Below are 27,168 nucleotides of genomic sequence, written 5' to 3' on the forward strand. Positions count from 1 at the left end.
AAAGGAAAGGAAAGGACTGCCTCCTCGTTTAGTCAAACATGGGGACATGTTGTTTGTCCTGTGCAAAGCTTCTCCACCCCTGCGAAAACATTCATTCAAACGGCATCCAAAGATGTCATCGATACCGTGTGCGAATGATGTTTGAACGTCTTGAAAGGCACGATCCCTTTGTCGCAACACCAGAAACAATGCTTAGGCAAACATCGTCACGTTCTTCACCAAATGGTTCAAAAGAAAATCCCCATTCATCAAAAGGAGATACTGGTTCAACGTGGAGGAATTTTGCCACTCTTGTTATGCCCTTTGCTGAAAGGAGTCTTGGGAACCTTTTTGGGTGGACTGGTGGGAGCAAGATAAAAAGGACCTCTGGAGGCACAAGATCTCAGACGTGACCCTTGACCTCGAATGGAAGGACGAAAACTAGCTTTAGTGCCTTACAAACGATGGATGGAATACCATCGTTGGCAAGAACAACGAACCCTGCATTTGCCTCCCAATCCCTATTTAAGCGAGATGTCCCAGTTACAACACAAACTGCAATCATTGATGGATCGCCACGATTTGTCCAAAACAGAAATATCGCAAAAGTACGGTCAACTCTTGCAATGACTGCAACTCTTTCACCAGAAAGCTTTAGACGAAACAGCTCTTCCCACTCTGAAAGATTTCAAGACCCTGATGAAAAGTCTATCCCCCACACCACCACCACCATACCCAGTGGTCATGAGAGACGCCACCCCACGAAAGTCTGAGGAAGAAGAGATATGAGAAGTTTTTCAAACAACGTCAGCAGCTCACATTTATAGCAAGATTGCAGCATCCTTGCTGACCCCTTCCCCCACACACCAACGAGAAGAAATGAAAGCCTGGGTTAAAAAGATGATGTCCACTCCTCCTTCGACAGAAGTGAAAATGAAAGAAGCAAAACCAGAAATGAAAAAAGAAAAGAAGACCAAAGCCATTCCATTACCACCTCCACCACTAGCTTCGACTTCTACTCAAGTGGCCCATCGGACACGTAAATCCATTTCCAATCCACCCTTTCGCCCCGTCCGAAGTAGCATCAGTGAAGAGTGGGTGCCTTATTAACAAACAAAAACTGGAGAAGGTGTTAGCCAGCATTTAATACGGCCCATCCCATCCTGCAGGTTACGGAGAAGTTCAGAAATTGTATCGTGCTGCCAAAACTCGACTGAAACGTCTCTTTTTACCTCAAGTGCAACAGTGGTTACAAGAACAAACTACCAACACTTTGCACAAACCCATTCCAGAAGTCGCACCCAAGTGGAAGGCATTGATCGTCAATGGCAAGCCGATTTAGCCAATGTCTCTCATTTGGCCAGCTAAAATTGGGGCTACAAATATTTGTTTTGTGTCGTCGATGTCTTTTCCAAATTTGCCTGGGTCATGCCATTGACTTCCAATTCAAGCAGCAAGTTAGTGCGAGCCCTGCAACTGGTGTTGACAGAAAGTGTTTGTCACCCTCTTCGATGGCAAAAGGACAAAGGTACAGAATTTCTGAATCAAATGTTCCAAAAAGAATTAAAGAAACATGACATTCATTTTTTCACCACCGAGAATCCCGAAACCAAAGCCAGCATCATAGAACGTTTTCAACCATCGCCAATTTGAGTTTCCAACAAGGAGACAAACAATTGTGGACCATTTTATTGATCAGTTGCATCGGTTACCTGCTTCCCAATCCCTCCCTGAAATTCTCGTCGAATGGGAACAACGGGAATCTTGTGTCCAGTGCCAGTCACCACTCCAACAACAATAACAACCCCATTTTGGGCGGAGACACGCCTCTGACTTCCAGTAACCCCTCGGACAGCCACAGAACTCTGGAATTATGAACAATAACAACCAATTTTACTTAATCTTACCCACTGACAGTTCCATGGAGGTGTTTCCCCACAACAATTTGTGCTGTTACACGGCTAAATTACCACACGCCATCCAATTAGATCACAAAGCCCATTGGGAAGTGGCTTTAGTGGAAATCATTCATCCGACACAAATCAAAAACATTACCGAGAAGCAAAACACTTTTCAGGTGGAAATCCCGAATGCCTAATTGCAAGAAGAAATCAATAAAATCAGGTTTTCAGGGACACAAGACCAGCCAGCAATCCAGCCTTCATTATCTACACCTTGAAAATTCCTTCAGGATTTTATTTTAGTGGTGAACATTTGGTGGACACAATTGCCGACAGGTTTAGCCTTTGGCAAAGCCCGAAACAGAGCCAAAATTAGTGTGAAGATTGAGTACCATAAAGTGGCTCATCAACTCTGATCAAATTTCAGAATACGGACACAATTTTCCTCAGGTTTAATGGTAGTTTGTTTGAAACTTTGGGTGGACATGCACAAATGGTCGCACACGATATAAGTCGCAAGATCAACAGTAATATGGATTTTTGCAGGGCTTTTGGAAACCCGGTAGAACTGAACGAAGGAATGAATTTGATCTTTGTGTACTCCGATGTGGTGCAGTACAACGTGGTGGGACACACCTCCGTGCCGTTATTGCGTGTCATTCCTTTTATAGTGGATAGTACCATGGCCAATGACCAGCAAGGTGCAAACACCTATCACGTACACCGTGAATTTGTACATCCTCACTATTTGCCAGTCAGTAACTCATATTTTGACACTGTCAACATTGCTATAAAAGAAGAACTGGGACAAAATATTCCATTCTCCAAAGGGAAAGTCACGGTGAAACTCCATTTTCGAAAACGATTCTCTAACGAATTTTAAGTCATGTATCTAGTTTACCAAGGCGTTGCTCGACAGCAAGGACATGATTTAGGAGATATGTTAAAATCAGCCTTTCATTTGGTGGCTCCGATGTTGAAACCGATGGTGAAACGCGGATTGCATGCCTTGAAAGATCCGACATTGACAAAAGGCAATGAATTTCTCCAAAATGTCATCATTGACCAACAAAACCGGAAAGAAGCATTCTTGAGGGCAGGCAAAAATGCCTTGCTGTAAACGGGTAAAGACATTTTGGGCCGATGAGAAACTCCTATATATACCCTGAACACTAGCGAGTCAGACATTCCTGCTTCCCTGATGAATCAGCAAGGACAAGGCAGAAAGAGACGATGCAGAAAACATCCTTTCACCAGTCTTCACGCTTCTAAAGCTAGAAAGACAAAGAAAAGAAAAACTGCTCGAGACGTAGACATTTTTGATTCTTAGAAACATAAATGATGCATCAAGAGTCTTGCGCCTGTTCTAAGTCGAAACAGGATTTGTTTGCCATGCCACTGACCATGATGACGATGAAAGAATCCCAATGGGTCGATTTTCATCCCGTTTTCTCTTTGACGGATTCAGCTCCCATTGAGTTTGAAACCAAAGGACAACCGGAAGATTACATCGATCTGAATAGCAGTTACTTGTACCTGAAAGTCAAAGTGATCAAAATGGACAACACTGCACCAGGAGCCGATGCTAGAGTAGCTCCCGTCAAAAATATATGCCTATCCATCAACACTATATTCCTGTCCATCAACACTATATGCCTATCCATCAACACTATATGCATATCCATCGATGCTATATGCATATCCATCATCACTATATGCCAAGCCATCAACAATATATGCCTATCTATCAACACTATAAGCGTATCCATCAACACTATATGCCTATCCATCAACAGTATATGCCTATCCATCAACACTATATGCCTATCCATCAACACTCTATGCCTATCCATCAACACTATATGCCTATCCATCAACACTATAAGCGTACCCATCAACACTATATGCCTATCCATCAACACTATATGCATATCCATCAACACCATATGCCTTTCCATCAACATTATGTGAATATCCTTCAACACTATGTGCCAATTTATAAACACTGTGCCTATCCATCAACATAATGTGCCTATCCATTAACACTCTATGTCAATCCATCAACACTATATGCTTATCCATCAGCACTAAGTGCCAATCCATCAACATAATGACAATCCATCAACAATATATGCCTATCTATCAATACTATATGCCTATCCATCAACACTATAATTCTATCCATCAGCACTACATGACCATCCATCAACACTGTGGCTATCTATCAACATTATATGCTTATAAATCAACATAATATGGATATTTATCAACACTACATGCCTATATATTTACACTATATGCCTATCGTCAACACTATATGCCTACTGATCAAACACTACGTGCCTATTTCACAGAATACAGTCATAATCCATCAACACTATCTGCTAATTCAACCAAATAAAACCACTATCCATCAACACCACATGCAGAATATAGTAGGTCAATACAACATAATATAGTAGGGTCAATACAACAGAATATAGTAGGGTCAATACAACATAATATAGTAGGGTCAATACAAGATAATATGGTAGGGTCAATACAAGATAATATAGTAGGGTCAATATAACATAATATAGTAGGGTCAATACAACATAATATGGTAGGGTCAATACAAGTGCAGTAATAAAACTTCAGGATTTCTATAAACATACCTTGGCCTCATTTCCTTCTTCAGTGAATGACCTTGGTCTTGCAATGATATTTAATTTCTCCATTAGGAGCAAGATATGGTCCTTGTTGTCATGGAAGTCCTTGTGGTTTTCCTCTGTCCAGATGGCATCTAGAAATGAAGAGAATGACATCTGAAAAAAGTCATTTTGATGTAATATAAATATCATGCAGACGTATTAATGTAATAATATAAATATCATGCAGATGTATTAATGTAGTAATATAAATATCCTGTAGATGTATTAATGTGGTAATATAAATATCATGTAGATGTATTAATGTAGTAATATAAATATCCTGTAGATGTATTAATGTAGTAATATAAATATCCTGTAGATGTATTAATATAGTAATATAAATACTATGTAGATGTATTAATGTAGTAATATAAATATCATGTAGATATATTAATGTGGTAATATAAATATCATGTAGATATATTAATGTAGTAATATAAATATCATGTAGATGTATTAATGTAGTAATATAAATATCCTGTAGATGTATTAATGTGGTAATATAAATATCATGTAATGTATTAATGTAGTACTATAAATATCATGTAGATGTATTAATATAGTAATATAAATATCATGTAGATGTAATAATATAGTAATATAAATATCAGATGTATTAATGTAGTAATAAAATATCATATGTACTAATGTAGCAATATAAATATCATGTAGATGTATTAATGTAGTACTATAAATATCATGTAGATGTATTAATGTAGTAATATAAATATCTTGTAGATGTACTATCATTAACTTTACCACTAAGTTTTTGTCGGCTTACAATTTCACAGAAAAATGTTACATTTACAAGTATGTGTATATATTTCATGACTGTCAGTGACACAATAAAATTACTGTTACATGATTGTACATTTATGGGTACATATTCATGATTGTCAGTTGTCACAAAAAATGGCTGCAATTTCAATGTCAAATATTGTTCTCATATAATTTTCAGTTGTTCTGTTCTGAAACTAATATTATGTAATATATACAAACTTCAGTCACTCAAACTATGATCACCTGAATACTTGGCATCACTCAAATGACTTACCTGTGAAGAAAACTTCAAACCAAACATTTAGTGATAGTCATTTTGAAGTTACACTACATACTCAAATGACTTACATGTGGAGAAAAATTCAAACTCAGTACTTAACTTACCCATTACATTATACAGTAGGATAATTATAATTTTAAAATCAGATAATGTGGGGTAAATTTTGGTTACTTAAATTATATTATTATCGAACCCATATGCCTGATAATTTTATTTGGGCATACATACAATCTGGTATAATTATAGTTTACTCCTTTAAATAAAATATGTTGACTCTTTGTGGATACATAAAACGTTTTACATCATTAAAGCAATGTCTTAGAACAGAGGGTGTGGAGAACAAACCAATCACACGGTTCAATATACAGTCAAAACATTCAATAACAGTTACATACAAAAACATATCAGATGGGCTTTTGCAAACAAGAGACTTGTCAAACATGTCAATAGCAGTTACACACAGAAACATGCCAGATGGGCTTTTGCAAACAAGAGACTTGTCAACTCTGTCAATAGCAACTACACACAGAAACATACAAGACCGGCTTTTGCAAACAAGAGACTTGTCAAATTTCTCAATAGCAGTTACACAGAAACATACAAGACAGGCTTTTGCAAACAAGAGACCTGACAAATCTGTCAATAGCATCTACACACAGAAAACAGCCAGATGGGCTTTTGCACCATAAAAAGTCCTTGCACCATAAAAGAAGCCTGGTTTGAAAGTGAATTATTCACAATTAAATCCATTTATCTAAGCCATTAAAAAGTTTATGTTTATCTGCTTATCATTTAATTGTGATTGATATTGTTTCATTGTTTGTGATCAATACTGTTTCATTGTTTTGTGCTCAACAGAACATTCTTTCTTGTGGAACGCATTTTCTTGGATTCATGTTGTTGCTGTTGTTGTAGGGCTTAACACCATTTTTCAGCACAAGATAGGCTATACATGGCGGCCATTATTAATGGTGGAGGAAGAACCCGGAAAACCACTGGACACAACCAACGACCCACGAGAAGCTACTGGCAAGCTTTCTCACATAATCACAATAGCCAAATCCGAGACTTGAACCGAAGCAGAGGTGAGATGGCAGTGATCCGTAATGGTGAGCGCTTTAGACCACTCGGTCACTCGGGGCCCCTCTTGGATTCAAAACAATAACCTAATAATTAAGCATCTGTTAACATTAATCATAATCAAACTCCTCAGGGCCCCTAATGAATTAAACTTATTTACCAAGTCTTACAGAAACTTTATGAGAAATATCAGGCACATGGAACTTTTTCCAGGCATTGGTACAGATCAGCAATTTTTAAAGCCACACCCCACCCCAGACGATGTCAGTAGGTGAACAATACCAGGTCAAGGGATGGATCAGGCCCATGGACAGTAAATTTTCAATACGTGGAAACAACCAGCTAATGTGAAGCGACAAACTTTTATCATAATTGGTGCTAACTCTCTCTTCGAAGAGCAGAAGGAGGAGATTAGCTATGTGTGGTATAGATGCCTGGAGAGGTAGGATGTGTTTGTTTGTGCACCACTGAATGAAGACAGGTCATTTGCCTTTATATGCTTTAAGAGTGGTGGGCCTTTCCTCCATGACAGGTTGCGAGAATTGTTTATTTCCCAGAGCCTGTTTAATCTGATCCATGACTCCTCCTATCTTAGTGGTGCAATGTGGTTAATGCGACAGTCTAATTATCTTGCTTTGTGTACCACCTTTGTAATCCAAAGGTGCTAAAGGTAGGCATATGCATCCATCCCATTCCAATATATTAACAGAGTGTTGACTGCCCCGGATTGTGAGCCCAGGATTGAAGAGACAAAGTTGGGACGCTTGGTATTCCACCGTCTCGCAAACAGGTTCACCAATTGTCGGTCTTACTCGGTACATATTGGAGAGAAAACAGGAGCATGGACAGACCATTCTGTCTGTACTAGTTGACTGTTCCAGGACAAACTAATGGCTAATATGTTTAGGTATCCTGGGATATAGTGATTTTATACATGGATTTGCTGTTGCCAACACCACTTTAGAAAGTCCCAGGCCAGGATGCAAAGGTCTGGGGACTTGTTTCTTGTCGTTTGCGATAAATCACCACTGTAGGGTTGTCAGATATAATGAGGACTCCCTTGCCATTTAAATATTCCTGCTACCAGTGAAAGGCATTCAAAATTACCAACTCCAGAATATTGCTATGCAGATGTCATTCCTGGGGAGTCTATATATTACCGGCTTCCTGAAAGAATGGTAGCAGGTGAGCTCCCCAGTCTTCTGTATTTTCATCAGTACATATTTTAATTCTGGGTGGTTGTACTTTCATAGGTATACCAGCTGCATACTGGAAGCTGGACTGTTTAGTCATTGAGACCACAATGGAAATAGGCCATATGTGTTTTGGGAGGTGTCGTCAGATTTGTAAGGTTGGGGCGGGTTACAAATGTTAGAGCTGTGTATCTGCTGGGTCAGGGGGAACAGTTGTAACAACTGTTATGTTATAGCAATGAAGTTGAACCCCGAAGAAGAAAGGATGATATGAATTGTCCATAATGCTGAGTCCACTTGCTGTGACTTGGGTGCCAGAACAGTCTCCGATTATTTCAATTTTCGCACGCTTCATGGCTGAAAGGGTGACGAGTCAACTTATTGTCAACCAATGTCAGCATGGAGACTGACATTGTTTCCCTTCACTGTGCATTTCTGTTCTTAGCCCATGATCCTAATCTGCAAGACAAATTGAGCAGAGCCATAAAACTGTCGACACTGCACCTGCCTTTTGAACACAACGTCAGTGCAGAGTTACATCTTAAAACATACATTCGAACAAGCAATGATGTTGTGCACTGGTAAATATAACGATATTACCATCTATCAGAACAATACATATTAAGGCTGTGTACCTGCACCTGTCTTGTTTGGATACTGTGAGGGCGAAGGGCTAAACAAAATGAAGTTTACCTGAATAAAAGTGATAGCCGACAGTCTTAATGCCAATACTGTCAGAATAGCCAAGGACAACAGGTGCAGGTAGAATCATTGAAGCATGGTGTCTTGACACTAAGAATGCAGAGGTAAATAAATTATTGGTAGCAGATGAGATAATATTGGAGAAGTGTCCCTGTATAATAAAATTAACAGTTAGACCTGTAGGAAGGCCCAAAGTTGGCCTGTACATGTCAGTTTAGTGCACCTGGCATTAAACACAGGATGTTTTGCAGAGTTTACGATATGATGTTTACCTGGAAATTAGAGATACTATATGAGCTAATACAGAAATGCAGAGTCCATATTTATAATATACTGCATGTAGAAAGGCTCAAGGCAGCCTATACAAGTAAAATCATGAAAGCATGGTGTCAGAGTGCTATGGATGCCTTGGTAGCAACCACTCACCTGTATGAACAAGTAATAATGGAATTATACAGATATAAGGGGGTTTTGAAAGGCATAAAGACTTGCACACGTAAAAATATTACAACTCAAAGTTATCCTGTGAAAACATATAGGCTACCCATGCAAAGTGCCCTAAGATATGCAAAGGCGACAATGTGATAACAAATTGAAAGGCAGAACTTGGATGGAGTAAGGAAGATAGAAGGGTTGGAAATATAGGTGATGTATGCATTCCATGACCTGAAAAGACTCTTGCAGATGAGAATAGTACCCATGCTGAAACTAACTTTGCAAAGGAGAGAGAGAGAGAGCACCGGCTTTGCACGAGCATGGTAGTAACTGGCAGGTTCATGGCTTTGGCTGTCAATAAATATAATTATATTTAAGTGGAAGATGACTCTGCCTGACCAACAAACAGGCCGGCAGTCAACTTATATCTTCATTTAGGCAGATTTAGTATTTGGGAGGGCTTGAATTTGTGAGGTACTAGTAGCTTTACTAAGATATTATGATTCGGTAATGCCTTTAAAGAAGAAACTCACACTGATACACATTTGTGTGTAGGTCACATGTATAGACCGTTTGATCCCAAACATAAACATGGAAAAATATAATTGGGACAAGAATACAGGTATCCAAGGAGAGAAAACATAAAATCAGTAACAGAAATTTATCGAAGACATTCAGTCAATTTTTAAACATCAATCCAGGCTTAAAAAATATGCACAATTTATGGAAATGCACTTATAGCAGATTAAAAAGTTTTATCTAATGTAAACATCTGAATTTCTTTTTCAATGAAATTTAAATTTTAGTGCATTTTCTAACATGTTATTATTTAATGATTTATGACTTGAACAAAAAAATAAAATCAACATGTTTCAGATAATATAGTGCACATAAATATTACTCAAACAATTAATTTATGGTGTCCCAAGAGCTATATGGTAAATAGGGTATACTAACTCCAGCAAAAAATGGAGTATTTATATAAATAGATGTGTATGTACTGTGAATTTTCTTGCTCGTGTAAACATATTATTATCAGCCCGCATTAGGTAAAGATAATAACAGCTTGAAATAAGTGAAAAACATAATATGAGGAACTCGAGTAGAATACATCCCACTGATACCTAATTCACCTACCCTCTGCAAATAAATTTATTTATAACTATCAATATTATATCTTGGACTTGTGAAGTCATATGTTTCATGGACTTAAGAAATACTAAGTTTCTCATGCCACCTCCTCCTAATGTATGGTAATGACCTTTGTTTGAATCATGTTCTCCTTGTCTTTATATGTTTTATATTCTCTATATTACAATGGGGGTCAGGTATGTAAACTGTACATACATACAGACAGGTATGTGAACTGTACATACAAACATGCATGTAAACTCAAAATATGTACAGAGGTATGTAAACTGTATGTACATATAGACAGGTATGTAAACTGTATGTACATACAGACAGGTACATACATGTATGTACATACAGACAGGTATGTAAACTGTACATACAAACAGGCATGTACACTCCAAGTACATACAGAGAGGTACGTAAGCTGTATGTATTTACAGACAGGTATGTAAACTGTAATTACACACATACAGGTATGCAAACATTATATACATACATAAGTTATGCAAACTGTACATACAGACAGGTATGCAAACTGTACATACAGACAGGCATGTACACTGTATATACATACAGACAGGTATGTAAACTGTATGCACATACAGACAGATATTCAAACTGTATGTACGCACAGATAGGTATGTAAAATGTATATATGTACAGACAGGTATGTAAACTATATGCAGATACAGACAGGTATGCAATCTTTATGTACATACAGACAGGTATGCAAACTGTATGTTCATACAGACAGGTATGCAAACTGTATGTACATACAGACAGGTATATAAACTGTATATACATACAGACAGGTATGTAAACTGTACATACAAGCATACCTGTACACTCCAGTACAAACAAAGATATGTAAACTGTATGCACTTATAGACAGTTATGTAAACTGTAATTACATACATACAGGTATGCAAACTGTACATACAGACAGGTATGTAAAATGCATATACATACAGAGAAGGTATGCAAACTGTATGTACATACAGACAGATATGTAAACTGTATGTATGCACAGACAGGTATGTAAACTATATGTACATACAGACAGGTATGCAAGCTTTATGAACATACAGACAGGTATGCAAACTGTATGTTCATACAGACAGGTATGCAAACTGTATGTATATACAGACAGGTACAATGGAGGTATGTAAACTGTATGTACATACAGACAGCCTTGTAAAGTCTATGTGCATACAGACAGGTATATAAACTGTATATACATACAGAAAGGCCTGTAAACTGTACATACAAACAGGCATGTAAATTCCAAGTACATAGAGACAGGTATCTAAACTGTATGTACTTATAGTCAGGTATATAAACTGTAATTACACACATACAGGTATGCAGACTGTATATACATGCATACAGGTAAGCAAACTGTACATACAGACAGGTATGCAAACTGTATGTATATACAGACAGGTATGTAAACTGTATATACATACAGACAGGTATGCAAACTGTACGTACATACAGAGAGATATGTACGCTGTATGTACACACAGACAGGTATGTAAATTATATGTACATATAAACAGGTATGCAGACTTTATGTACATACAGACATGTATGCAAACTGTATGTTCATACAGACAGGTATGTAAACTCTATGTACATACAGACAGGTATGCAAACTGTATGTAAATACAGACAGGTTTGTAAACTGTACATACATATACACATGTATGCAAACTGTATGGGCATATAAACAGGTATGCAAACTGTATGTACATACAGACAGGTATGCAAACTCTATGTACATACAGACAGGTATGCAAACTGTATGTAAATACAGACAGGTTTGTAAACTGTACATACATATACACATGTATGCAAACTGTATGGGCATACAAACATGTATGCAAACTGTATGGGCATATAGACAGGTATGCAAACTGTATGTACATACGGACAGGTATGCAAACTCTGTGTACATACAGAGGGCTTGTAAAGTCTATGTTCATACAGCCAGGTACAATGGAAGTATGTAAACTGTATGTACATACAGACAGGTATGGAAACGATGTACCTACAGACAGGTATGAAACTGTATGTACAGACATGTAAGGAAACTATATGTACATACAGACATGTATGGAAACTGTATGTACATACAGACAGGTATGAAACTGTATGTACATACAGACAGGTATGAAACTGTATGTACAGACATGTATGGAAACTGTATCTACATACAGACATGTATGGAAACTGTATGAACATACAGACATGTATGGAAACTGTATGTACATACAGACAGGTATGCAAACTGTATGTACATTCACACAAGTATGCAAATTTTATGTACATACAGACAGGTATGTAAACTGTATGCACATACAGACAGGTATGTAAATTGAATGCAAAATGCATACATTATGATTATGTCATACTGAGGAACTATGATTAAGTTTAAGCTTAATTTACTTTTTGGTTTAAATGGTTCAACTGAACATGGAATAAAAAAAAATTTCAAACTGGTATTTTGCTGTTCAAAAAAAAAAATCGACACACAATTTCTGAATAAACGCATTCCTGGAGCTAAAATGTCTTTTTTCTGACCTTTTCTTTCTTTCTTTCTTTTCTCTCTTTTTACTGCTTCTTCTGTTTCTCTGAGTTCAGATTGATTTACGAGGAGTACAGTGGAAATTGGCAATGTAGTGTGTGTTTTAACTGTGCAACATCCTATGTATAAAGGGCCAAGTTGACTTAGAAAGCAAATAGTTTTGCATGGACGAGGCAACAATATTGTACCTAGGGCAAAGTTGACATGGAAAGCAAATAGTTTTGCATGGACCAGGCAACAATATTGTATCTAGGACAAAGTTGACATGGAAAGCAAATAGTTTTGCATGGACCAGGCAACAATATTGTAACTTGGGCAAAGTTGACCTGGAAGGCAAATAGTTTTGCATGGACCAGGTATCAACATCATAGCTATACAGGGAAAAGTTATCTTGGAAAGCAAAAATTAATTTACCTGGACCTGGTGTAAACATTATATGCATCCAGGACAAAGTTGACTTGGAAAGCAAATAGTGTACCAGTTTGTGCTTTCACTGTCCAACATCATATTTATAAACGACCAATTTGACTTAGAAAGCAAATAGTTTTGCATGGACTGGATATCAACATAATAGATATACAGGGCAAAGTCAACTTCGAAAGTAAATAGTTTTGCCTGGACCGAGCAACAACATTGTATGTATATAGGGAAACGCTGACCTAGAAAGCAAATAGTTTACTAGAACCAGACATAAACATGCATCTGTACAAGACAAAGTCATCTTGGAAAGGACAAAAATAATTTACCTGGACCAGGTATCAACAATATATACATCCAGGGCAAAGCTGACTTGGAAAACAAAATTTGTTTGTCTGGACCAGACAAAAACATCATGCATGTTTTCAGGGTAAGGTCAATTTCGAAAGTAAATAGTGTTTACATGGACCAGACCAAAACATTTCAAAGAAGAGTACCATAAATGTCACTTCATATGCTACTCCAACATTTAACTATCTGCTATGTAGGTAACCCATATTATACACTGGATTGGTTTTCTCCCATCACTCAGAATGACTGTGATATTTGATCCTGATGTTAACAGGCTTCTTCATGAACAAACGTACAAAAACCATTCACAATGCTCGTGCCATGTCTGTGATGAAGAAATAATGTTATTGTGTGGGAATTATTTAATAGTCTTCTAGACAGATAGTTTAAATATTTGCACATAAAAAATATTTTTCACTTAGTGACTTTGACCCTCGGACACCAAGATCAATAAAGTTTTTCTTTGCTATAAGTGCATGCCACCCAATGATATGGGTCTTATTTCATCGTATCTGACACAGAATTAGTGTTACTGTATATGAAAATGAATTATCTCCTTTCAGTCCTCTAGTTTGACAGTTGACCTTTAAGACAAACATCAAAAGCTTTTTCATATGCCATGGGCCAACCAATTTCAAACTTTGGTTATGATGTCACATGTAGTACTAATGTTAGTTTGCAATATTCTTTTTTCAGTCTAAATAATTTACCTTTCATCTTTACATCCCAAAATTAATAAAGTTCTTCCTTTCTACAAGTGCAAGCTGTGCACAAAGTATAATAAATGAAGACGGTGGCAAACTTACTGTGAGCAAACCATTTATCTCCTTTCATTCAGTGACCTTCACCTTTAACATTTTTAGCCAAAAATCAATAGGATTATTCCAAACCTAAGTGCAAGCTGATGGTCAAAAACTAATGTTATTGTGTGGCATTAATTGATTCAAGTAGATGGATGGACAGTTATAATTATTACTGACATGTGGATGGACAATAAATTGGTACAGTTAGATACATGGACAACAACTAATTGATATAGACAGATAAATAGACAACACCTAAATGGTTCATACAGTTGAATGGACAACAATTAATTTTTATGAAGAAATGAATGGACAACAACTAAATTATACAGACAGCTGAATAAATAACTAATTGATAAAGATAGATGAAAGGACAATAGCTAATTGACACAAACATATGCCAACTGAAGCAGACAGACTAATGGATAAAAACTAATGTATACAAGTGACATCTAATTAGTACAGACATACAGATGAATGTTAACTACTGGTACAGATCGATGTATGGACAATTAAATGGTACACACGGATGGACAGCCATTAATTGGAACATACAGATGGATGGACAGCCATTAATTGGTACAGACAGATGGATGGACATCCATTAATTGGTACAGACAGCTGGATAGACAGCCATTAATTGGTACAGACAGCTGGATGGACAGCCATTAATTTGTACAGACATATGGATGGACAGCCATTAATTTGTACAGACATATGGATGGACAGCTATTAATTGGTACAGACAGATAGATGTACAGCCATTAATTGGTACAGAGAGATGGATGTACAGACATTAATTGGTACAGACAGATGGATGGACATTACTGTAACATAATATACTCAACCTTATAGCAGGCATATTCAGACTAAATACCTTTATATAATAACTTATCCTTAAGTACACCCCTCACCTAGATGTGTTAATAGAAGTAATCTAACAGGTGAAATCAATCATAACTAGGGTGGTAATCAAGGGGCAGACCATCATCATTACTTTTTAACTGCTTTAGGAATGGTCAAACCCTTTGAAACATACATGAGGAATCATTTGTTGACACACATTATGCTTGTTGTTGTTGTTGTAGGGTTTAGCGCCATTTTTCAGCACACGATAGGCTATACATGGCGGCCAGTATTAATGGTGGAGGAAGAACCCAGGAAAACCCCGGAAAGAACCACCAACCCATGAAACACTACTGGCAAGCTTTCTCACATACCCACATTAGCTGAATCCGAGACTCGAACCCATGCAGAGAGAGGTGAAATGGCAGTGATCAGAAACAGAGAGCACTTTAGACCACTCGGGGCTCCGACACACAGTATGTAATTGATTGTAAAATAATTAATTCATGAAAAAAATGGTACATGTCTCGAGAATGATTATTCATATTTATTTCTAATTATTATTACGTGTCACCTTATTTATTTTATTATAATTTATCTCCAGGCAACTGTTGCTTTGCAACCCAGTCATTCTTTTGAGAAAGACGTCATTAGTCTACAACAAAGGCAAACTGACCTGTTATACTGACTTGGCATAACATGTACTATCATGTTAAGTCACATGTTCAAGTCACACTTTCCATTAGGCCAAGGTCACAAAGATTTATCCTGGCAAACGTCACCTTCTGTGTGGAGCATAAAAGGTTTCCATAGACAAATAGCTCATCAGCTTGATTTAGAATCTGCAATCAAATATTTCCTAGTATTATTTTTAAAGCAAATAAATACAAACCTATCAGTTCATGGGTGAGTTTTCCTGTCTCTTCAAAGTCATACCACATGCTAGTGATGGCAGGGTATCTCTTGATGAATGTCCCAGCTGTAATCAGGGATTTCAGGGCATCAATCAACCACTGATGATCCAACACAATATGCTCCCTCAATTCTTCAACGCTGAAAACCACATTACAAAAATAGTGGTTAAAGAGACATCGTACATTAGTTCTCTTGTTCCGAATAAATCAACAAGTAGAGATGTGTATATTTATCTCAACAAACCAAATAATGGGTTCATAATTTTTGTAGCAACATACATAAATAAGACATGTAACAGTAACAAGTAAGCTACTTGAATCAATTACCATTAAATTTACATGGAACAATTTTCTCATCAGAAAAGCTTGTTTTGCTTTTGTTGCCAGAAGAATCCACTGTTAAAAAGTTTGTGTAAGCCAATGTACAGTTCAAGATTTTGTGGAAGCCAATGTTTAAGTTCATAAGTAAGTTTACAACTTCAGAAATGACACGTTAAGTGATCCGCAGAATCATTTGTATGGCTTACAATGTGAAAGAGAAATAACAAGTTATACAGAATAAATATATTTGCATTGTAACACAAAGATGTGTTATTCATTGATCCATAACAGGGATGTAATTCACGTATTCTTGATATGTTGACAACACGACATGGCCCTTTGCTGACAGTTTAAACAGACTATTATTGCAGATGTATGTTACCGTCTGACAAATTTATCTTGTCTACCGATGTATATAAGCAACACAATAGAGCAACCATCAAAATCCATACAAAAACACCTCAACACACCACGTTTCATGATTATTAGAAGGCCTGATTGGCCAATGCTATTCACATGGCCACTGTGTGGCTACTTTTAAAAAGACAGTTTGCACAGTTGCCAAGAGACTGTTCACAAGCCTCCCATTGCATGATCTACTTAAAGCAGCTGTTCGGATGCCTGGCATGTGTTCAACTGTTTCTTTTTTTTCAAGTTATTATAGCATTACACTGTCACTGCTTCATCTTCTACAGTAACAAAAACAGTAATATTGCCATAATCTCATATAGATACATTACCCATGATGCATGTGTGAACAGATCACATGCCCTAACTGGAACTATACTTCACTCTCACTGCTTCGCCTTCTACAGTAACACAAGCATTTATATTAACAATCAGATCCATCATCTCATGTAGATAAATTACCCACAATGCACGTGTAAACAGGCCACACGTCTTAACTGGAACTATACATCACTCTCACTGATTCATCTTCTACAGTAACACAAACATGCATGTGTAAACAGGCCACACGTCTTAACTGGAACTATACATCACTCTCACTGATTCATCTTCTACAGTAACACAAACATGTGTATTACGAATCAGATCCATAATATCATGTATATAAATTACCCACAATGCATGTGTAAACAGGCTTCACATCCAAAATGGTACAAAATTACATTCTCAATGCTTCATCTTCTACAGCAACACAAACATTTTTATTACCAATCAGATTCATTTTCTCGTGTAGATAAATTACCCACAATGCACGTGTAAACAGACATATCCTAACTGGTACAATATTACATTCTCAATGCTTGATCTTCTACAGTAACACAAAAGTTTATGCTAAAAATTATCTCCATAATCTAATATAGATATATTACCCACAATGCATGTGTAAACAGGCCAAACATCATAATTGGTACAATATTACACTCTCGCTGCTTATCTTCTACAGTAACACAAACATTTCTATTACCAATCAGAACCTTAATTTCATGTAGATAATTTAACCATAATGCATGTATAAGCAGGCCACACATCCTAACTTGCATAATTGTACATACCACTTCATCTTCTACAGTAACACAAACATTTATATTGCCAATCACATCAATAATCTCATGTAGATAAATTACCCACATTGCACGAGTAAACAGGCCATACATCCGAACTGGATGGTTGGAAAATCCAAGTGCACAATAGAGCATACATTCTCCATATTATTATGTCATACACTTACAATGATTTGTGTGGAACAATCATTTTAAGTGGCAATAAGCTATAAAGAAAACTCGTCTGTAAGTGTATCTACTGTTTTTGGAAAATGAAAGTAGCTTTAAGACTAATAAATCACACTATTCAGGAACATAACTTTAGGTAACTAATCCAGATAATATTATTCAGATAATATTTCAGACTCATCCATAATGTATTTACTTGTCATTGTGCAGCGAGTCTTTTCTCTTCTGGCTGCATGGCAGCAGTGTGAATAGTGTTTTAAAAACTGACCCTATCGCAGCTGTGTGAATAGACAAGTCTGTCTATATAACATTGCAAAATTCATGGTCATGAGCTAAATTCAGACCTGCCAACCCCAACAAGGCAGTTGTTTTCGTTTCCCATAAACACTGACTGTTATTTTCAGGTGGGTGTAAGAACATATGCAATGCTAGTGTGAAGTTGGAAAACATGTATTCAAAACTTTTAGTATTGGATACTAATGCAGCGATGGTAAACATTGTGTTCAACTGAAATATTTGTAGAAAACACATAGACCTTACTTACCTCAAGTACAGTTGCATAAACATCGGTTCCAAACCCCATGTACCTCAATGGCTTGTTACAATCTCTTAAATGACATCGGTCTTGGAATTGTTTTTCCATTTCACATGATGAAATATCTCCCGCCACAAGGCATACCCAATAAATGTAATTAAGCCCCTTCCTACCACGAGACATACCCAATAAATGTAATTGTGTCCCTTCCTACCACAAGACATACCCAATAAGTGTAATTATGTCCCTTCCTACCATAAGATATACCCAATAAATATAATTGTGTCCCTTCCTACCACAAGACATACCCAATAAATGTAATTATGTCCCTTCCTACCACAAGACATATCCAATAAATGTAGTTATGTCCCTTCCTACCACAAGACATACCCAATAAATGTAAGTATGTCCATTACTACTTTTATTCACAAGAATCTGAATATTCCTATCTTATTCTTCTGTACTGATTATTAACACTTATTAAGAGACTAATTTTCCCTTTCTTATTCAACATGCATCTCCTGCTGGAGACCATTTTTTGACAATTGTATAATGAACAGTTTGATCATGATGATGTTTTGCATGAAAACATCTGTGCAGATTAAAGTGTCTGCAGTACTACTGTAATGTATATCTGGTTCCATGACTAAATCCATTGCCTTGAGCAAGCACCTAAATTATGGAGAATGCATGTCTGTATATCTTAGCCACAACCTTCAGCAAGCACATAAATCATGGATAATGCATGTCTGTATATCTTAGCTACAACCTTCAGCAAGCACTTAAATCATGGGGAATGCATGTCTGTATATCTTACCCACAACCTTCAGCACTTAAGTCATGGAAAATTCATATGTGTATATCTTAGTCACAACCTTCAGCAAGCAATTAAGTCATGGAGAATGCATGTCTGTATATCTTAGCCATTTGTTGTTGTTGTAGGGTTTAACGCCATTTTCAGCACACAATAGGCTATACATGGCGACCAGTGGAGGAAGAACCACGGAAAGAACCACCGACCCACAAGAAGCTACTGGCAAGCTTTCTCACATAACCACGTTGGCTGAATCCGAGACTCGAACCCACGCAGACAGAGGTGAGATGGTAGTGATCCGTAACGGACAGCGCTTTAGACCACTCGGTCACTCGGGGCCCCTATCTTAGCCATAACCTTCAGCCACAATTAAGTCATGGAGAATCATGCATGTCTGTATATCTTAGCCACAACCTTCAGCAAGCACAACTAGCGACAACAATTCCTCCTTTAATAAGACTGAAGAGGACAGCAACAATAAAAATCACTGTGAGACCCTCTTGTCAGTATGTTGCAGGCTGAATAAGGCTTTGACCAGGACACGAGTTCATGTTGCAGCTGATGTCCCTGCATGGGATATACTCAAGTCAAAATGGGGGAAACTTGAGGAACCATGAATGCAGGTGAGACTTGGAGGCAGAGACCAACCACGGATTGCAAAATGATGACGCCAGGAAAAGTTCACTGAATATGGGGGCAGCAGAAAATGTAAATGTGAATGGGCCACATAGATTATCTCAAAGGTTTTGGACACATGTTTGTCAGAAGAATGTGGTAAGCTCTGTTTACTGACTGATCAAACAATTCAGTTTTCTCCTCTAACACCAAATAGCACAACAGAAGGGAAGGGGGAGGGGACCCTAAGAGAATGAATCAACACAGGCAGCATCTCTGGGAGCTCTTCAAGTCCACTGGTACATCATCTTCATGAGCCTGTACATAAGGTGAGGCAGGAACATCCTTTTCAGTATCCCTCACTGGAAAGAGGAATATGTTATGTTTCTTTTTTGTCCTTTAACTACTTATAGGGTGGAGTTGGGGCTGATGGGACAAACTCTACAAGTTTTTCTCTGAGGCAAATGACATTGCGCGTCCCTTATTGACACCTTGGAAGACATTGGCATGCTGTTTCTTTCTAATGGATGATGCTAGGGATAACATTGCAGATCCACATAATATATTGCAACCCATACCTTGAAACAAAGTCATGTACATTTATGATGCTATGGAGGGGCAAGGCGACTGGCTGCCTGGTAGTGTGGTTTACACAACTCCCATTTGGATTAAATGGAAACATGCGGAAGGGGTGATGCCAATTCAACTGACCATCAACCTCCTGCTGACTGGTGACTAGTCCAGCAACACAGATCTGATAGGTCATTCCAACTCAAATCTATCCACATGAGATAAATGCTCAAGAAAGAGTGCCATGGATATAAAGGACACCAATACTTTACTCCCCTTGACAGGACACTGCTAACCAGAAGATTTCCCCAATAAAAAGTGATCAGGATCCCTCCAGGAAATGTTTAGACGGTTCATCCTGAAATAAAGAGGAAGAAAGGCTTTCTTTCCTCCCACAATAAGTGAGGTGACCTGCTGCCAAGGCACATACATCATCTGACCAAAGACATGAACAACCTATAGACAACTGGAAGGTAGGGTGAGTGTCCCATGAAGCCTTCTTATGCTCATACTCACCCACACGTTGAGACAAATTCTGTCACTAATAGGGAATACAACACAATATAACGGGAAGTAGAATAGGGTAGATACCAGACACCAGTACTAAGAAGAGGAACAATTAACTAAGCACAGCTACAATCAGCAAGGTGCAAAACCCCACCACAATTGCTAGTAAAAAAAATAAGAAAACACCTAGGCATGCGATGATTGGAGAGAAAACAGCGTGATAAAAAAGGACAATGACATAATGAAAATGCATTTAACAGAATTGAACGTTGTAATCACTGGAGCATCCTGACACTTGAATTTGCATAATCAGTTCAATGAAGAAAAGAGCAAGGGTATTCCATATGCGTACTATGACTATGGAGTCAGCAACGGTATTCCATATGCTTACTATGACTATGGATCAGCAAGGGTATTCTATATGCTTATTATGACTAAGGAGTCAGCAGGGGTATTCCATATGCTTACCATGGCTATGGATCAGCAAGGGTATTCCATATGCTTACCATGGCTATGGATCAGCAAGGGTATTCCATATGCTTACCATGATTATGGAGTCAGCAAGGGTATTCCATATGCTTGCTATGGCTATGGAGTCAGCAAGGGTATTCCATATGCTTACCATGACTGTGGAGTGAGCAAGGGTATTCCATATGCTTACCATGACTATGGAGTCAGCAAGGGTTTTCCATATGCTTACCATGACTATGGAGTCAGAAAGGGTATTCCATATGCTTACCATGACTATGGAGTCAGAATGGAATTATGTTCTTTTCAACTCTCAGTCCCCAAATGGACTAATAGACTTGGCATCCCATAAAGGAGTCAGAATGGGGTCATGTTCTTTTCAACTCTCTATCTCCAAAAGGACTGACAGACTTAGCATCCCATAAAGGAGTCACAATGAGATCATGTTCTTTTTCAACTCTCAGTCTCCAAATGGACTGACACGCTTGGCATCCCATAAAGGAGTCACAATGGGATCATATTCTTTTCAACTCTCAGTCTCCAAATGACTAACAGACTTTGTATCCCATAAAGGAATCAGAATGTTATCATGTTCTTTTTCAGCTCTCAGTCTCCAAATGGACTGACAGACTTGGCATACCATAAAGGAGTCAGAATCGGGTTATGTTCTTCTCAACTCTCAGTCTCCATATGGACTGACAGACTTGGCATCCCATAAAGGAGTCAGAATGGTCTCATGTTCATTTCAACTCTCTGTCTCCAAATGGACTGACAGACTTGGCATCCCATAAAGGAATCAGAATGAGACCATGTTTTTTTTTATTCTGTCTCAAAACTGGTTTTTAACACAATGACTTGGGATCATGTTATACAGTTTTTTCAACACAATATAGATTTGTACAAAAATGAACAAGGTACAGAGCACTTTAATATAAACTATCATGATTTTACTCAGTATATAATGGAGTACTTTAAACGTACAATTCAATGCATCCTTAACGTATCATAGAGGGAATTAACAAACATGTCCATTCCAACATGTTAAAATATTCTTTCTCTCACCTGGAAAGTCAAAAGATAATTCCAACAACGAAAATATAGCATTTCTCTCATATGAATAGTAAATTAATAATTTCCATTTCAACTGTTGAATATACCCATTCTCTCACCTGAAGTAGAGGATTGTGCCCATCTCATGATGGAATCGAAGGAACAGATCAAGTTCACTGCTGTCTTCAATCCTAACAGATTCTGAATCATTCATCTCTTCAATGAGACTGCGTGCTACAACCTGATGGAAAGAAATGTAAAGAGTTATAGGCTAACGATTATGGTGATAGATCCCATTAACATGAAAACAGCTGCAATGTGTGATGAATACAATGAAATTTGATATGTCCTAATTAATAATAAAATAATCCCTAACGAATTACTTTCAAGTTTATTGTGTCCTAATTAATATTGTGCACAATTCAAAATTATATTGTTAACCTTCAGATCATGTGTTGAAAAATGGGACATTTTCGAAACCTCTCACTCGATAATAAAATATAAAATATACAAAATGAAAATAAAATACTCCCTATCAAATTACAGGAATACCCTTTTTAACGCCTGTATGAAATTTTCCCTTTCATTTGGAGACAATCCCAAGTGAAACATAGCTCTGAATCACAATCTAAATATTGTGCCCTATTCATTTCTCACGTGTAGGAGATCCAAGCTTCTAGAATCACTTTCAAGAATATTTGTAATGCTGGATTCAACATTCCCTAGTATGCATTATATCATATTCATAGTTTACAGAATCACTTTCAACTATATTTTAATGCTGGAGTCAACATACCCTACTGTATATTACATCACATTCATAGTTGGAATCACCTTAACTATATAGTAATGCTGGAGTGAACACACCCTACTGTGTGTTACATCAAATTCATAGTTGGAATCACCTTAAATATATTTTAATGAACGAGTCAATTTCTTACAGGGTTTTGACACGCATCACATCACACTCATAGTTGGAATCAAATTAACACATTAAACTCTGGATGGGTTGTTTAGTCAATTACATAATCCTTCACTGTATAACCTGGGAGGGATGGGTTGTTTAGTCAATTACGTAATTAGCCAATGCATTGCCATGGATGGGTTGTTTAGTCAATTACATAATCCTTCACTGTATAACCTGGGATGGGTTGTTTAGTCAAATATATAATCATTCACTGTACAGCCCTGGATGGGTTGTGTGAATTACATAATCTTCTACTGTATAGCCTGGGAGGGATGGGTTGTTTAGTCAATTACGTAATTAGCCAATGCATTGCCATGGATGGGTTGTTTAGTCAATTACATAATCCTTCACTGTATAGCCCTGGATGGGTTGTTTAGTCAAATACATAATCAGACACTGCATTGCCATGGATGGTTTGTTTATTCAATTACATAATCCTTCACTGTATAGCCTGGGATGAGTTGTTTAGTCAATTACGTAATTAGCCACTGCATTGCCATGGATGGGTTGTTTAGTCAATATGATAATCATTCACTGTATAGCATGTGATGGGTTGTTTAGTCAGTTACATAATCCTTCACTGTATAGCCTGGCATGGGTTGTTTACCCAATTATGTAATCAGCCACTGCATTGCCATAGATGGTTTGTTTAGTCAATTACACAATCTTACGCTGCATTGCCATGGATGGTTTGTTTAGTCAGTTACATAATCATCCACTCCAATGCCTTGGATGGGTTGTTTAGTCAATGACATAATCATCCACTGCGCTGATTTGGATGGGTTGTTATATTAATAAGATGATCTGATGTGATTGAATTGATCAGAGTATACTACACTGGCCTTTAATTGTTTCTGTATGAAAGACAAGGTGTTACAACGTTCACAAGGCATGTCATGATGCTATATAGACTGAAACATCCCAAACAGGTCAGCCATAAAGACTGAAACATCCCAAATATTCCAAACAGGTCAACCATAAGACTAAAACATCCCAAATATTGTGAACAGGTCAAGCATAAAGACTGAAACATCCCAAATATTCCAAACAGGTCAGCCATAAAGACTGAAACATCCCAAATATTCCAAACAGGTCAACAATAAAGACTAAAACATCCCAAATATTGCGAACAGGTCAAGCATAAAGACTGAAACATCCCAAATATTCCAAACAGGTCAGCCATAAAGACTGAAACATCCCAAATATTCCAAACAGGTCAACAATAAAGACTAAAACATCCCAAATATTGCAAACGGGTCAACTGTATTGCTTGGGTGATCATAATACACTACACTGGCTTTTACTTGTTTCATTATGAAAGACAATGTGTTACAACATTCACATGGCATGTCATGATGCTATACATTGACTGAAACATCCCAAATATTCCAAAGAAGTCAACCATAAAGACTTAAACATCCCAAATATTCCAAATAGGTCAACCATAAAGGCTAAAACATCCCAAATATTCCAAAGAGGTCAACTTTATTCATTGGTTAAAGTCAGCGGTGTCTTTCATTTTGCAATGATACCAATATAAAATTATGAGGGGCCGAGTAGGCCAGTAAATAAAGAAATGAAATAAAAATAGTTTTGGAATATATTATGTAAATACTGCCTGTGTAAATACTACCTATATAAGCTCTATTGTAAATACTGTCTATATAAATACTATCTATCAACATTCTTCATGCTATCTATATATATATGTGTGTGTGTGTGTGTGTGTGTGTGTGTGTGTGTGTGTGTGTGTGTCTACCCAATTGTCCCAATTACTTATTACCAGAGGAATTCCAATTTCAAGCATCAGGAACAGATTTAAAAAACAAAAATGAAATTCTTCGAAGTATAGATAATTCTAAAAAAAACTTTCATTTCAAAACATGAATAGAACATTGTTTGTACATTGTGCAGGAAAAGTTCCCTGATCTCATTAGAACTATTTATTGATATTTTAAATGAATAAAACATGAATAGAACACTGTGTGTACATCATGAATAGTTGTTGTTGTTGTAGGGTTTAACACCATTTTTCAGCACAAGATAGACCATACATGGCGGCCAGTATAACTGGTGGAGGAAGAACCCTTGAAAACCCCAGGAAGAACCACCGACCCACGAGAAACTACTGGCTGGCTTTCTCACTTACCAACGTTAGCCGAGCCTGAGACTCAAACTCACGCAGACAGAGGTACCATGGCAGTGATCCGTAACGGTGAGCGCTTTAGATCACTCGGCCACTCGGGGCCCCCATCATTAATAGAATATTGTATGTACAACATGAACATAACGTTGCATATACATCATGCAGAAACAGTTTCCTGATCTCATTAGGACTATTTATTGATATTTTAAATGAATAAAATTAAGAAGTTTATTTGAAAATACAATTATTTTATTTCTCTGATTTGAGCAAGTAAGAGTACACAAGCACCTGCGCCATGTTTAACAGTCCACCACAGAGAAAATATAATGTTTGTACTGAAAACACTTTTTTTTTCAGTTATCATAATCTTGACCTTACAACTTTTGACCTCAGATTTGACAGGCTTCTATTTTATTCAAAGTGATGAGTGTTATGTTAAAGTTTGATCCAGTTGTGAGATGCATAACTAATTTTATAATGTAGGAATCCTTTTCTTCTTTCAATCAGTGACCTTGAGCTTTGGTTTTTTGACCCCAAAACTGATACTGTTCTTTCTTATCTCAAATACAAGTCATTGAAATGTCTGTTAACTGTAATTGCTGGAGATCTAGATTCACTGTGCATTAACCATTATTTTTTTTCTTATGGTATAGTGTTATATACTAATCACATGTTTAAGGGAATGTTTGACTGCTGATTAGTGACCAACAAATCTCAATGAACATGACCTATGGTCAAGGTATGTGGACTTGAACTAAACAGGACCCTAGCAGAAACCTCTATTTTCTTACTTACTTTGACTTGGTATTAGACTTAGCTTGACTTAATATTAGATCTACCATGACTTGATATTAGACTTGCAATGACAGGGTATTAGACTTGCCGTGAATGGTTTTAGACAAATCATAACTTAGTAGTAGGCTTACCATGAGTTTGTATTAGACTTATTCTGACTTGATATTATACATGCCATGACCTGGTATTAGACATACCATGATTTTATATTAGACTTACCTTGACTTAATAGGTATTAGACTTGACATGACTAGTGTTAGACTTACCATGACCTGACATTACATTTGCCATGGCTTAATATTAGATGTGCCATTACTTGATATCAATCTTACCTTGACTTGGCATTAGACTTACCTTGACTTGGTATTAGACTTAACATGAATTGGTATCAGACTTACCCAGATTTGTTATTAGACTTACCATGACTTTGTATTAGTCTTACCATGACTTTGTATTATATTTATCATGGCTTGGTATTAGACTTACCAAGACTTGGTATTAGACTTAGTGACTTGCTGACATGACCTTGGAACTTTATACCCGATCAAATGACTAAGCCATCTACAAGTTCTGATGAAGATATATATGTTT

General features: G+C 37.1%; 2 protein-coding genes across 2 annotated transcripts in view; both read right to left on the minus strand.

Moving 5' to 3' along the window:
* LOC149789637 (uncharacterized) overlaps nucleotides 1-22,906 on the minus strand; it is a 58,658-nt gene extending 35,752 nt beyond the window's left edge. The window contains exons 1-3 of the mRNA XM_089973344.1: nucleotides 22,789-22,906; nucleotides 16,071-16,231; nucleotides 4,535-4,662 (exon numbers count right to left, since the gene is read on the minus strand). Coding sequence (XP_089829470.1) covers nucleotides 4,535-4,662; nucleotides 16,071-16,231; nucleotides 22,789-22,883 — 384 coding nt within the window. The 5' untranslated portion in view covers nucleotides 22,884-22,906. The remainder of the gene's footprint in view (nucleotides 1-4,534; nucleotides 4,663-16,070; nucleotides 16,232-22,788) is intronic.
* A 416-nt stretch (nucleotides 22,907-23,322) lies between these two features.
* The window catches only part of LOC149789638 (uncharacterized), a 138,029-nt gene continuing 134,183 nt past the window's right edge, over nucleotides 23,323-27,168 (minus strand). Inside the window, exon 7 of the mRNA XM_089973077.1 lies at nucleotides 23,323-23,391. Within this exon, the coding sequence (XP_089829203.1) occupies nucleotides 23,323-23,391 (69 nt within the window). The remainder of the gene's footprint in view (nucleotides 23,392-27,168) is intronic.

This window comes from Sinohyriopsis cumingii, chromosome 10 (assembly GCF_028554795.1).
Source record: "Sinohyriopsis cumingii isolate HCF-2022 chromosome 10, ASM2855479v2, whole genome shotgun sequence".
NCBI lineage: Eukaryota > Metazoa > Mollusca > Bivalvia > Unionida > Unionidae > Sinohyriopsis > Sinohyriopsis cumingii.